Source organism: Rhinoderma darwinii, chromosome 4, assembly GCF_050947455.1.
Source record: "Rhinoderma darwinii isolate aRhiDar2 chromosome 4, aRhiDar2.hap1, whole genome shotgun sequence".
Taxonomy (NCBI): Eukaryota; Metazoa; Chordata; class Amphibia; order Anura; family Rhinodermatidae; genus Rhinoderma; species Rhinoderma darwinii.
This window is the reverse complement of record NC_134690.1, coordinates 321,288,695-321,303,562: the sequence shown is the minus strand read 5'-3', so window position 1 is coordinate 321,303,562 and position 14,868 is coordinate 321,288,695. Positions and strand designations below refer to the sequence as shown.

At 42.5% G+C, this 14,868-nt stretch overlaps 1 protein-coding gene across 1 annotated transcript in view; it reads left to right on the top strand.

Moving 5' to 3' along the window:
* Positions 1–14,868, top strand: part of TMEM178A (transmembrane protein 178A) — a 141,958-nt gene that overhangs the window by 114,551 nt on the left and 12,539 nt on the right. Inside the window, exon 2 of the mRNA XM_075862767.1 lies at positions 7,918–8,031. Within this exon, the coding sequence (XP_075718882.1) occupies positions 7,918–8,031 (114 nt within the window). The remainder of the gene's footprint in view (positions 1–7,917; positions 8,032–14,868) is intronic.

Sequence of the window (14,868 nt, the reverse complement as noted above, 5' to 3'; positions counted from 1 at the left end):
AGCAAAGCAAAAAATAAACTGCGCACAACCTATAAATAAATATGTACCAGCAGTGTATATACCGCACAGATCCATATATAGCAGCAGTGAATATACCGCACATATAAATATATACCGGCAGTGTATATACCGCACAGATCCATATATAGCAGAAGTGAATATACCGCACATATAAATATATACCAGCAGTGAATGTTATCAGCCACAGTCCGCCCTTCTCCTACTCCTCTCATCCAATAACATGTGGAGGCTGAGGAGAGGTGCAGAGTTGTAAAGCCAGCTATACTCACTCGTTAGACGCGCTCTCTGTATCGTGGTCCGCAGGGGTGTGCGCTTCTCCTCTGCAAGCTCTGTTCTGAACTTGTGATATTCTGCACACTGGGGCTGATATAGGATTGAAATCTAGGGAAGGGGTGAAAAAAAATAAATATATGAACAGACCATATCCCCCCCCCCCAACACCACCCCTATTGAACTCTGCTACCTGTCAAGGGGAAAATCATCTGCCAGAAGGAAAAACGTTTCCTGATGAGTACAAGAAAGCCTAACCTGGGAATTAGACTTTCTTGTACTCCACCATGGGGACATTTTTTTTCCCTCTGGCGGATGACTTTTCAGTTGTCAGGAAGCAGAGTTACATGACGGGAAATTATTTTTCCTTGACCTCTAGTTTCTATTATGGAGCAGGAGAGAAAAAAAGCATAGGTTTTATATTTTTAATACTGCTAACTTTTATTTTTTTGCTATGTTCGGCTGGACCATTTAGACTAAGTCATAGATTAGTTGGACTACATTGATAATGTAAGTTTTTTTTTAAAATAACATGGTGAAAGAGGGTTGTGGGGGGGGGGGGTTTATTTCAATAAAAAATGTTTTCTTATGACTTTGTTTTTTTAAATTATATTACCACCTTTGTAAATGCTGCTGACTGCTTGACGGCGTTCATAGAAAGGCAGGGCTTAGCATTAGCCAGTAAAAAGGCTAACAGTAACGCCCCATTATTACCCTGCTACCCACCACCGCCAGGGGTGCCGGGAAGAGCCGGGTACCACCCAGTACCCGACCATCTGTAGTGATGGTCGGGTACTCGAGCAACTGCAGGCTAGTACTATAAGGCTGGGAGGGACAAAAACCCAAAAGGACCACGTTTTTTTTGTTTTCCCACCCTGGTAATGCTGCTGCTGTGTTCTATCTGGCTGGTTATGAAAAATGGGGGGACCCCACGTCGTTTAAAAAAATAAAATAAAATAAAATTGTTGAAAAAAAACTACGTGGGTTCTCCCTAATATTTCATAACCAGCAAGATACAACATAACAGCAGCAGCCTAGCATTACCAGGATGGGAAGGACCAGGGTTTCTGTCCCTTGCCAGCGTAATAATACCAGCCTGCGGCCACCCCAGTGCCCGTCCATCACTACAGATGGTCGGGTACTGGATTGCACCCGGCTCTTCCCGGCACCCCTGGTGGCGGTGGGTCCCAATGTAATAATGGTTGGTTAGTGTCAGCCTTTTTACTGGCTAACGCTAAGCTCCGCCTTAGTAGTGGATGTCAACATCCACTCCATTTTTTTATTGGAATAAGAATGCCCCCACACAAACCTCTTTGACCATTTTATTTAAAAAAATAAATAAATGAAGTGTAAATCATCGATGTAGTCCAACGAATCCTTGACGCAGTCCAAACGGTCCAGCGGAACCTGCAAAACGAAAATTAGCAATAAGAAAAATAAAAAAAACTTATACTCACCCACAGGAGTCTTCTGTCTTCTCCCCTGTGTCGAAATAGAAACTAGAGGTCAATTAACTGTAATTGCTATTGTGGCGCACTGGACCTAGAGATGCGCCAAAAATATTAATAGATAATTCTGGCCCATCTGGGAGGTCCTGTGCGCCAGAAAAAGCTAACGCAGGGACTCCTCTAATAAAAATTATAACACCTTTCTTTTAAAGTGTAACTAAATTTTTACAATCTTTTGACATGTCACACTGACATGTCAGAAGTTTTGGCCGGTGGACGTCCGAGCACTGGGACCCCCACTGATCGCTAAAATAAAGAGGCAGAAGTGCTAGGGTGAGTGCTGTGAGTCTTTGAGACCTTACACGGATCTGAGAAAAGCCAATCAGAAACGAAGCGGCACAGCGCCCTCCCGAGCACTTCTGACGTTTCATTTTAGCGATCAGTGGGGATCCTAGTGCTCGGACCCCCACCAATCAAAACTTCTGACATGTCAGTGTGACGTGTCAAAAGTTTTTTAAAAGTTTAGTTACACTTTAGAGGAAAGGCGTTACAATTTGAAGCAGTCAGACTCCCCCCCCCCCCCCCCTTGCACTGTAATAACTACTGAGGATGCTATGGGGGAAATTATACTGCATGGGGGTCTGAGTGTCCGACTCTGATGGCTCTGTGGGGGGGGAGTTATCCACCCACATAGAGCTCTCAGCAGTCAGTCAGATGCTCTGGCCCCCTCCCTTACAAAATAATAATAACTACTGAGGGCTCTATAGTGGGGATTATACTGTAGGGGGGGCTGAGCATCTGACTGACTGCAATCGCCCCATAGAGCCCTCAGTAGGTAATATACTGCAAGGGCAGATCACGCAGGGCCGGCCTTAGGATCGATGGCGCCCTGTGCGGGGGGACTTTATCGCTGCCCTCTACAAATACAGGCAAATATACACATATATATACACACACACACACACACACACACACACACACACACACACACACACGGCATGTGTACATATATACACACACACAGCATGTATACATATACAGACACATATATATACACACACACACAAACAAACATAAAGCATGTATACATATACAGACACATATACACACACACACACACACACACACACACACACACACACACACACACACACACACACAGCCACAAGGCATGCATACCACACACAGCCACAAGGCATGCATACATATACAGACACATATATACACATACACAGACAGACACAAAGCATGTATACATATAGACACATATGGTTCCCACACCAGGCTGACTACTTCTACAGCCCCAGCATATTCCACCAGAGCTAATCACACTAGGCTGATGGTGCTCTTCATTTGCAGCCTACACAATGGACCTATAGACCTCTATCCACGGTTCATCCTTAGCAGTCACATAGCTAGCTCACGAACGGTCCATGACACACGCTAAGGAACTTTCTTCATGGCGATACCACTCCCCAATATAAGACACGCTTATTCCTCATGCACAAGGCCGTGCCCGTAATCACGGCCCGTGATTGCGGGCACTGCCGGCCGTGTGCCACAGCCCACATTTTGGCCCGTTCTTCCATACAAAGTATGAGAGCAGAGCCAGTAAAACACAAAAGATAGGACATGTTCTATCTTTTGCGGTAGTTCTCTGGCAAAGACACCCATCCAGTGATAGAACTGAATCTGTCCGTAGCAATAGAACTGAATGGGTCCGTAATTTCGGACCGTATTACGGACCGCAATTACGGAGATTTTTTTTACGGTCGTGTGCATGGGGCCTCAACCGTAGGAGATGTGAATAGACTGGAGACCTTGGCAGATCAGAAGTCGAGAGACGTGACAGAGGGCCTGTTCGGAGCTGAGGAGAGAGGCCTCCTACACATGAACGTGTTTGGTCTGTGATAAACGGTCCGTATGTCGGCCGCATTTCCCAAACACGCTGCAGGGAGCCGGGCTCCTAGCATCATAGCATGTCCCATACTGAAAACATGATTACAGTCATAGATAACTACGATGCGAGGAGCCCGGCTCCCTGCAGTGTGTTCGGTCCGGGAAATGCGGCCGACATACGGACCGTATATCACGGACCAAACCCGTTCGTGTGTGGGAGGCCTTAGCAGGCAGCCTCTCTCCTCAGCTCCGAACAGGCCCTCTGTCACGTTTCTCGACCTCTGATCTGCCACGGTCTCTAGTCTATTCACATCTCCACAGGGGGACAAGCCTGCTCCCAATAGCGACCAGATCCGGTTCTACAACTATCCAGACTTTCAGCAAATCAGTATGACTTTTTTGCAACATAATGAGTATGCTCATATTTCCACAGAATGCTTTTGCTGTGGGGGATAGGTTTTCCAAAACCCCATCCACGTGTATTGTACAATAAAGTGCTGCAGATTTGCAGTGCAGGATTCATACCATAAATCCGCTACATTTTAACAAGACCTCATAATAACATTTATTTATATAGCGCTAACATATTACACACTTTACAATTGGGAATGTAACAAACTAGTAAACAAGTAAGCAAAACAAATGAACAAACAAGGAAATAGGAGAGATGAGTCGAACCATAAGAACTTACAATCTAATTCAAATAGAGAAGTGACACAATAGGTACATGGTGGTAATTCTGTCTAGGGGACGAAGATATATAATATCCAGATTTATACATTGTTTAGTGCTATATAGCATCATAAGAAAATACATGTTAAATAAATTCTGTTTTGGCAGGTTGCAAAGTAGGGCCTCATGCACACGACCGTCACGGGCCGTGATTTGAAGCTCGGACGGGTTCGGAGTGTCACCCGCGGGCCAACCGCAAATCACGGGCCGTGCACATGGTAATGTACATTCATTTCAATGAGCCTGGACCGCAAAATGTGGCCGTAATAAGACATGTCCTATCTTTTTGCGGTCCAGGCTCCCTGGCAATGCACGGACCGTGGAAACCACGGTCGTGTGCATGGGCCCATAGAAATGAATGGGACCGCAATTTACCCGGATTTGCGGCCGCAAAAACACGTTCGTGTGCATGATGTCTAAAACGTATGCTGAAATGAATTGACATTATGGTGGTTTGAAACCAGCCCTAAAATAAATGTGCACCTTTTTTTTTTTTCTAAGGTCACAATTTTGTGAAGATTAGGGTCTTAATATATCTTTATGGTGGTTAAAGCTCCATTTTTCTGATACATCGATTTGCAGCCTTCACTAGAGGGAGCTTACTGCATACTGTCATACATTGAACTCAATGATAATACAGTATGCAGCTAGCTCCCATGCTCATTCCAGATGCAGTTAACCAGCATGTTATCTTTTAAATCTAAAACCCACATTTTGTAATGTATTGGCACACTTTTTTTTGGGTAAAATGCATACCTCTTAACCGTCCCGGATTCAGCGGGACAATCCTGGGTCCCGGGCATGGTCCCGCTATCCCGGAAGGAACTTTCAGAATTCAACTATGGAGTCCCTGGCCAGAGCAATGCAAGCTCTCTGGCCGGGGACTATTGTCTTGGGAAAGCCCTTGATGTCACTGTCCATATATGGACTGTGACGTCAGTGGCTCCTCCAGGAGTGGTATCCCTGGCCAGAGCGTTGCCGATGCTCTGCCCAGGGATTCTGGCATTATAAAAGCCCCTAACTTCACTTTCCATATATGGACAGTGACATTAGGGGCTCCTCATGGAGCAGAATCCCCGACCAGAGCGTTGCTGATGCTCTGTCCGGCGATTCCAGGCCTGGAGGAGCCCCTGACGTCACTGTTCATATATGGACAGTGTTAACGCAATCATGGGCCAAAATATATTAGACTGAAATTTGTAATGGGTATGTCAACCGATACCCGCCCTCCAGTGATCTATCCAGTTTCCAAATCATAGGTGATAGATATATATATATAAATATATATATATCTGAGAGAAAAGATGATACAAGAGACCATGCTTGTATGCTCAAAATCCTTCTCTGATCTTTATTGATCCAAACAAGAATATAAGTATAATGACAGGAAAGGTGTCGGCTTTGGTTTCAGCCAATCATCTACAATATGATAATGACTCTGATTCAGCCAATGAGAATATTTCAATGCATTATAATAATTCTTCACTCTCCAAGGTTCCTACAAGTTAATGTGTCTACTTCTTATCTCAATAGAGAATGGACTGCAGATAAGATTAAATCATTTAAACAGAGCCCTTCTCCAGCACTGAATCCCCTCCCTCATTGTAATGCTGGGGTAGGGAGACAGACAGGTGAGCCCTAATCTACCCGCCACTCAGTCCCTGCCTACTTGCACGGCCCGTCCTAGGCGACGACGTACAACTGGCGGGCGACGGTCCCTACGCTCAATAAGTGCACGACAGCCAAACAGACAAGGGTACACAGAAGCAAAGGGAAATGGGGCAGTTGCCCACATCAACACCGTGAGCAACAAGAGTAGTGAACGAGCAGAGTCAAACCAGGAGTGTACGAGGTACCAAACGCAGAGCAGGAGAGTAGTCAGTAAAGCCAGGAGCCTAGAACTGTCTGGCCAGGCTGTGATCGGTTCTCCCACTCCTGAGCCTACCAGCCTGAGTGGTAGCAGATCGAGTCACTCTAACAGACCTAGTCACAGATGCAGGCTGATTAACCACGGGCGTCGACAAAGAAGCTGTGTCAGGCAAATCCTTTACACTCATGGTAAACAATGTCATTGTCCATTCGACCAAGGTTATTTGATCTGCTCCTTACAAGAGTAATAAAACATTTAATTCAAGAACACATAACATAAAATTGCTTCAAGACAGCTGCTGACATATTACTTTTTACTTATTAATCTCAAGATGGCTCCTTCAGGCCAAAAGATGAATTCCAACGATCCAAAATGGATGTCTACCATACAAGATGGAGTCCATGCAAAATGTTATATCTTTTAAACATATTCTAATCACTTTCACAGACAGTGACGTCAGGGGCGCCATCCAGGAGTGGAATCCACGGCCAGAGCGTTGCCGACGCTCTGGCTGGGGATTCCGCTCCTAGAGGGAGCCCCTGACATCACTGTAGTGACTTCAGGGGCTCCTACCAGGAGCGGAATCCCCGGCCAGTGTGTTGCCCAAGCTCTCATGGAGATTCCACTCCTGGAGGAGCCCCTGACTTCACAATCCATATATAGACAGTGACGTCAGAGGCTACTCCTGGTGCAAATCATATAAGCAGTTGCATCACTACTCCACACAGGCCCTGATGTGGAAAGAATACCGTCATTTTAACCAGTCTCAAATTTAATGGTAGTGAGGTAAGTTGTGACACATTGGCCAACATAACTCCACTTTTGATGAATGTTGGCCTATGTGCACACGGGTATCGGTATGTGCACACGATAACTGGCTTTTACGTCTGAAATTACAGACTGTTTTCAGGAGAAAACTGCTCCGTCGTTTCAGACGTAAATGCTCCTCCTCGCATTTTGCGAGGCGTCATTGAGGCCCGTAATCTTGAGCTGTTCTTCATTGAATTCAATGAAAAACGGCTCAAATTACGTTTCAAAGAAGTGTCCTGCACTTCTTTGACGAGGCAGTCATTTTACGCGTCGTCGTTTGACAGCTGTCAATCGACGACGCGTAAATTACTGGTCGTCGGCACAGTACATCGGAAAACCCATTCAAATGAATGGTCAGATGTTTGCCGACGTATTTTCAGGCATAAATCGAGGCATAATACGCCTCATTTACGCCTGAAAATAGGTCGTGTGAACCCAGCCTATGTCTATGCAGTGGATTTGTAGCACTTCATCAGAAAAACAAAAATCCAACCGTTATAAAGATTTATTGAGAAATAATTCAGCACGAACTTTTGACCTAAAATCTACATGATAATAAATGTCGGAGATTCACTTTAAGGTTGCAGGGCTAATAGCTTGGTCATGTTTATAATCATGTTTTTCCGGTTATTATGAAGCCAAAGTTATAAATAATTCATACTGATGTATTCAACATTGTCATTTGCTTTGCTAAAATCTATTAAGTGTTAATTAATCAGTGTCAATCCACTGTTCCAAACTGCAGACCTTGATGTGAGTAAATGATGTCAGAATGTCTAAATATCAAGATTGCGCTTCTTCTTTAGATAAATGAGATATTTTTATACATACAATAGTATGCTAAATTGCTTTACTTTTTCTTTGAAGGAATTGCTCAGAAATGCACATCCATCAAATATCATTTCTCTCAACCAATTCGCCTGAGGAATATTCCATTTAATCTGACCAGAACTATTCAGCAAGATGAGTGGCACCTTTTGCGTAAGTAGAAAGCATTAAACAACAACAAACTGCAGTTGTGAAGAAAAAAAACAGGTTTGAAGGCGCAAACAAAATGGTTTGTGAAAAAAGTGGGTGTCCCACATTTTTAGTACAGTATATAACGGGCAGGGCTTGCTCAAGGTTGGTGGAGGCCTCAAGGGAGTCATCTTTTTTTTTTGCAAGGAGGTAAATGGAGAACAGTTGCTGTAATTTTTTTTTACAAATCATCCGTGTACTGTACATGAAAACAGATGGTCTCATAGAACACAGGTAATTTAGGGTAAGGATATGCAAGAGAGGGAAGTAGGTCCATTTTAAAATTATAACACATTGTACAAATAATTTAGCCATATAGTGCTCATTTACCACCTTAACTCCACAAAATAATACTGCCATAAAGTATTCAAATAACAATGATAAGCAAAGCATAAATAACACTACCACTTAGTGTCCAATTAATACCAATTTACAAAACAAATAATACTAAGCAAAATGCGGAAGACTTCGGTCTCAAATTGGGCCTGAATTCTGATGCACACTTGCGCCACATTTCTAAAATGTTATGACTCATTCGAAAAGGGGGAGCAGCATAGCGGGAATGGGGGGATGATTAATGATGCACCAAAATGGCGCAAAAAAGTGATCTAAAGTAAACAAGAGTTGGTATAAAATTATACAGAAATATCTAAAGATGCGCCAAATTTATCATCCAGCATGAGCCACTGTGACAATCAACAAATTAAACTACAATATTTTTCGGACTATAAGACGCAGTTTTTAGCAAGAATAAATATTGCTAAAAAGTCCCTGCTGTCTTATAGTCCGCAGTCAAGGGACCTGGCATCGCCGGGCGCCATGATCGCTTCATTACTTTACCCTTTCCCGACCCATGATGTGCCGGCACATCATGGAGCGGGGGGGAGGAATGATGTATGGAGTGGGCTCACGCGCAGTTCCTGGCAGTTTACAGGGGTTGCGCCATAAAACACATGTATCTCTTATCCACAAGATAGGGGATACATGTGTGATCGATAAGTAGAACGGGGACCGAAAGTTACCAAGAGCGCTGCATGAGAAGCTGTGACTTCCGCGTTCTGTGTCCGGCAGCTTCATAGAGATCAGTGGGATTCTTCTGCGCATGCGCGAGCGGCTCTCCATTGATCTCTCTGGAGCTGTGGAACAGATAAGCCGGACACAGAACCCGGAAGTCCAGGCTTCTCATGTAGCGCTCTGGGTGACGTTCGGTCCACTGTTCTCCTTATCGCTGCGGGTCCCAGCAGTGGGACCCCCAGCGATCTCACATGTAGCCCCTATCCTGTGGATAGGGGATACATGTGTTTTATGGCAAACCCCTTTAACTAGTTAAATGCCATGGTCAATAGCGACCGCGGCGTTTATAGGGGTTTTTCTATGAAGAACATTTATGGCATATCCACAGGATATGTCATAAATGTCAGATCGGTGCAGGTCCCACCTATCTCTAGAACGGGGCCCCCTAAACCCCGTTCTACCTCTCTGTGCTTTCCCGGCCACTTGATTACATGTGGAGTTACTGAAACAGCGTAACTCGCGGAGCTACGCTGTTTCCGTAACTCCCATAGAACTGAACAGCAGTTACGGCGTTGCTCGCATGCTGCGCTGCTTCCGTAACGGTCATTTACTACTATGGGAGTTAGGGAAATAGTGTAGTTATTCCACATGTAGCCAAGTGGCCGCTGGTTCAAGTCACCTAGGGGAACTAATAAAATGTGTAAAAAAAACAAAAACTTTTCCCATTTTTCCCCAAGCACAATGTAAAAAATAAAATAATTTGGTATTGCTGTGTTCGTAAAAGGCCGATCTATTACAATATACCATTATTTAACTTGGACGGTGAGTTTAAAAATTTAAAACATCAAAATAGTTTTTTGGTCACCTTAGTGCTTAACCTCTTCCCGCGCTGCTCCGCAATAGTACGTCCTGCAGATGGGTTAGTTCCCGCATCCAGACGTACTATTGCGGAGTAGTTCCCGGCGCACACTGTCCTAACGGACAGTGTCCGAGAACCGGGAGGTCAGCTGTCCCTCCAGCCTTGCCGGTCAGCGGACCATCGCCGCTGATTTCGGCAATTAACCCCATAAATGCGGCGACGGATTGCCGTCGCCGCATTTAAGTGGTTTGAAGCACATCGGCAGCCCCCACGAAGTGATCATGGGGGCTACCGATGCTTGTCGTGGCAATCGGAGGTCAGACAATGACCTCCGGGTTGCCATGTACGGAAGCCTCGGAGGAGCAGCCTCCTGCCGCTCCTCCGAGACTTCCTGTCAGTGTGACTGTCCCGTCACAATGACAGTTGGAGTGTATTACACTATGTGTGTAGTGTAATGTACTCTAGCAGCGATCAAAGCTGCAAGTCTAAGTGTCCCCTAGTGGGACAAGTGAAAAAAGTAAAAAAAAGATAATAAAAATGTTTTAAAAAAGTCTAAAAATAAAAGTTATAAGTTATATAAACAAACACTTCATTTTTTTCCTATAAGTCTTACATTATAGGAAAAAAATGAACACGTTAAAAAAAGTACACATATCTGGTATCACCGCGTTCGTAACGACCCCAACTATAAAACTATGATGTTATTTTTCCCGCACGATGAACACCCCAAAAAAAATCAATAAAAAACTACACCAGAATCGCTATTTTTTGGTCACCACCCCTCCCAAAATAGAGAATAAAAAGTGATCAAAAAGTCGCATGTACCCGAAAATAATACCGATAAAAACTACAACCCGTCCCGCAAAAAACAAGCCCTTACACCGCTTTTTTAACTGAAAAATAAAAAAGTTACGGCTCTCAGAATATGGTGACAGAAAAGAAATTATTTTATAAAAAAGAGATTTTATTGCGCAAACGCTGCAAAACATAAAAAAAACCTATATACATATGGTATCGCCGTAATCGCACCGACCTGCAGAATAAAATATAATGGTCATTTACAGTGCACGGTGAACGCAGCAAAAAATAAACTAAAAAACATTGTCAGAATTGCTTGTTTTTGGTCACCCGGCTTGCAAAAAACTTTAATAAAAAGTAATCAAAAAAAAATCGCATGTATCCTAAAATGGTACCAATGAAAAGTGCAGATTGTCCCGCAACAAATAAGCCCTCACGCAGCTCCGGTGGTGAAAAAATAAAGACGTTCTGGCTCCCAGGAATATGGCGATGCAAAATGTGCAGTGTTTTCTAAAAGCGGATAACATCCGACACCATTTATCAGTGCGACGCTGGCCACACATCTATGAATTATTATTTATTTACCGCATTATTATACCTTCTTATTATGCCCTGATGTTCTCCGCACAGATTACACATGCCCCCCACATTATAAACTGAAATACCAGCGAAACCCAAAACAGAAAAACTACCAAGCAAAATCTGCGCTCCAAAAGCAAAATGGCGCACCCTCCCTTCTGAGCCTTGCAGCGTCCCCAAACAGCAGTTTGCGCCCACATATATGGCATTGCCATACCCGGGAGAACCCGCTTAACGTTTTATGAGGTATATGTCTTCAGTGGCCCAAACTGGGCACAACATATTATGCACTAAAATGACACATCAGTGCAAAATTGCAATATTCACACCATCCGCTGTGCATTAACCCCTTTGAGCACTATGACTTAATAGCACGTCATGGTGCGGGGGTGATGTATGGAGCGGGCTCACGTGCTGAGCCCGCTCCATATGCTGCGGGTGTCAGCTGTGTATTACAGCTGACACCCGGGACTAACGGACAGGAACAGCGATCGTACGGTTGCAGAAGCCTGTAAGAATAACAATATACTGCAATACAGTAGTATTGCAGCATATTGTACCCGCGATCCAATGATCGCTGGTACAAGTCCCCTAAGGGGACTAATAAAATGTGTAGAAGAATTAAAGTTATTAGTAGTGAGGAAGAAAAAAAAAGTTAAAAAAAAAACCTTTTCCCATTTTGCTTCAAAAGTAATGTAAAAAAATAAACAGAATTGATATCGCTACGTCCGTAAAAGGCCGAACTATTACAATATACCATTATTTAACTCGCACGGTGAACACCGTAAAAAACTTAAATAATTTAAACCGCCAAAATCGCTGTAGTTTTCGTTTTTACCGCACGGTGAAAGCTGTAAAAACTAAAACCCAAAAAAATGGAATCAGATTTTTTTCCTATATTACTATATTTTCCTATTTTTTTTCAGTTTCCCAGTACTTTTTATGGCTCTTTAAATGGTATCAATAGAAACTACAATTCCTCCCAAAAGAAATAAGCCCTCACATCACTCTACTGACGGAAAAAGAAAAACGTTATGGCTCTTGGAAGGCGGGTAGTGAAAAACGAAAATAAGAAAGCAAAAAATGGATCAGTCCTGAAAGGGTTAATTCATTTCTAATGAAAAAAATGTATGACCCTATGTGGGGTATTTCCGTACCCGGGAGAAATTGCTTTATAAAAATTGGTTGTTTATTTCTCCTTTATCCCTTGTGAAAATGAGAAAATGCAACATTTTAGTGGAAAAAAATTGTGATATTAATTTTCTCCGCCTAATTCTAATAAATTCTGCAAAAGACCCATGGAGTCTAAATGCTCACTATACCCCTAGAAAAATTCCTTGAGGGGGGTTTCCAAAATGGGGTAACTTGGGGGGCTCCCACTGTTTTGGTCTCTCCAGGGCGTTGCAAAGGCGGCATCGCAACGAAAAACAATCCATCAAAATCCGTGCTCCAAAATCCAAATGGCGCTACTTCCCTTCTGAGCGGTGCCATGGGTCCAATCAGCAGTTTATTACCACATATGGGGTAGTGCCGTAATCAGGAGAAAATGCTTTACAAATGTTGTGGTTCTTTTTTTCCTTTATTCCTTGTAAAAATTTAAAATTTCTATGCTTTTTCAGAAAAAAAGTTGATTTTCATTTTCACTGCCTAATTCCACTAAATTCTGCAAAAAACCTGTGTGGTCAAAATGCTAACTATACCCCTAGATAAATTCCTTGAGAGGTGTCGTTTCCAAAATGGGGTCACTTTTGGGGGGTTTCCCCTGTTTTGGTCTCTCCATGGCGTTGCAAACGCGACATGGCATCGAAAACCGATCAAGCAAAATCCGTGCTCCAAAATCCAAATGGCACTCCTTCCCTTCTGAGCCCTGCTGTGGGTCCAATCAGCAGTTTATTACCACATACGGGATATTGCTGTAATCAGGAGACATTGCTTTACAAATGTTGGGTTGCATTTTCTTTATTATTTCTTGTAAATATTAAAAATTTCTATGTTTTTTTCAGAAAAAAGTAAATTTTCATTTTTACAGACTAATTCTAATAAATTTAGCGAAAAACCTGTGCGGTCAAAATGCTAACTATACACCTAGATAAATTCCTTGAGGGGTGTAGTTTCCAAAATAGGGTAACTTTTGGGGTGTTTCCACTGTTTTGGCACCACAAGACCTCTTCAAACCTGACAAGGTGCCTAAAATATATTCTAAAAAAAAGGAGGCCCAAAATCCACTAGGTGCTCCTTTGCTTCTGAGGCCTGTGCTTCAGTCCATTACAGCCCTAGGGCCACATGTCGGATATTTCTAAAAACTGCAGAATCTGGGCAATAAATATTGAGTTGCATTTCTCTGGTAAAACCTTCTGTGTTACAAAAAAAAAATGTATTAGAAATTAATTTCTGCAAAAAAAATAAAATTTGAAAATTTTACCTCTACTTTGCTTTAATTCCTCTGAAACGCCTAAAGGGTTAAAACACTTTGTGAATACTGATACAAATACCTTGAGGGGTGCAGTTTTCAAAATGGGGCGACTTCTGGGAATTTTCTAATATATAAGGCCCTTAAAGCCACCTCAGAACTGAACTGGTGCCTGAAAAAATAGCCTTTTGAAATTTTCTTTAAAATAAGAGAAATTGCTGCTAAAGTTCTAAGCCTTGTAACGTCCTAGAAAAATAAAAGGACGTTCAAAAAACGATGCAAACATAAAGTAGACATATGGGAAATGTTAACTAGTAACTATTTTGAGTGGTATTACTATCTGTTTTACAAGCATATACGTTTAAATTTAGAAAAATGCTAATTTTTGCAAATTTTTTCTAAATTGTGGTGTTTTTCAGAAATAAATACCAAAATTATCGACAAAATTTTTTCACTAACATAAAGTACAACATGTCACGAGAAAACAATCTCAGAATCGCTTGGATTGGTAAAAGCATTCCAACGTTATTACGACAAAGTAACACATGTCAGATTTGAAAAAAATCGGCTGGGTCCTGAAGGCCAAAACAGGCTGGGTCCTGAAGGGGTTAAGATATGAAATAAAATAAAAAAAGTGATCAAAAAAATCGTATGTACCAAAAAATGGTGCCATTAAAACTACAGCTCGTCCCGCAAAATGTAAGCCGCTCAATCGATGAAAAAAATATAAAAAAAATGTGTCTCTCAGAATGTGGTGAAACAGAATAAATTATTTTTTAACAAATAATTTTTTCCCTATTCTGTTGTCCAAAATCTGTTTGCGTCTTATAGTCAGGTGCGTCTTATAGTCCGAAAAATACGGTATATTAACTGCCACACATAGCCCAATAAATACTACCAAATAGAGATCAAATAATACCACAATGCACTGCTCAAATGATACTGACACAGCATCCAAATGCTACCACATTACTCAAAATATACCACCATTTAGTAAACTAAATTAGGAGCCTGGACAATCCATCCGGTTGGTGGGAGGAGAAGCAGAGGAGTTTCAGGGTTGTGCAGTTTTAGTCAGCCCACATGATACAGAAAGGCTTTCTTATATGACATGTAAGCCCTGCAGAGCTTAGGTGGGAAG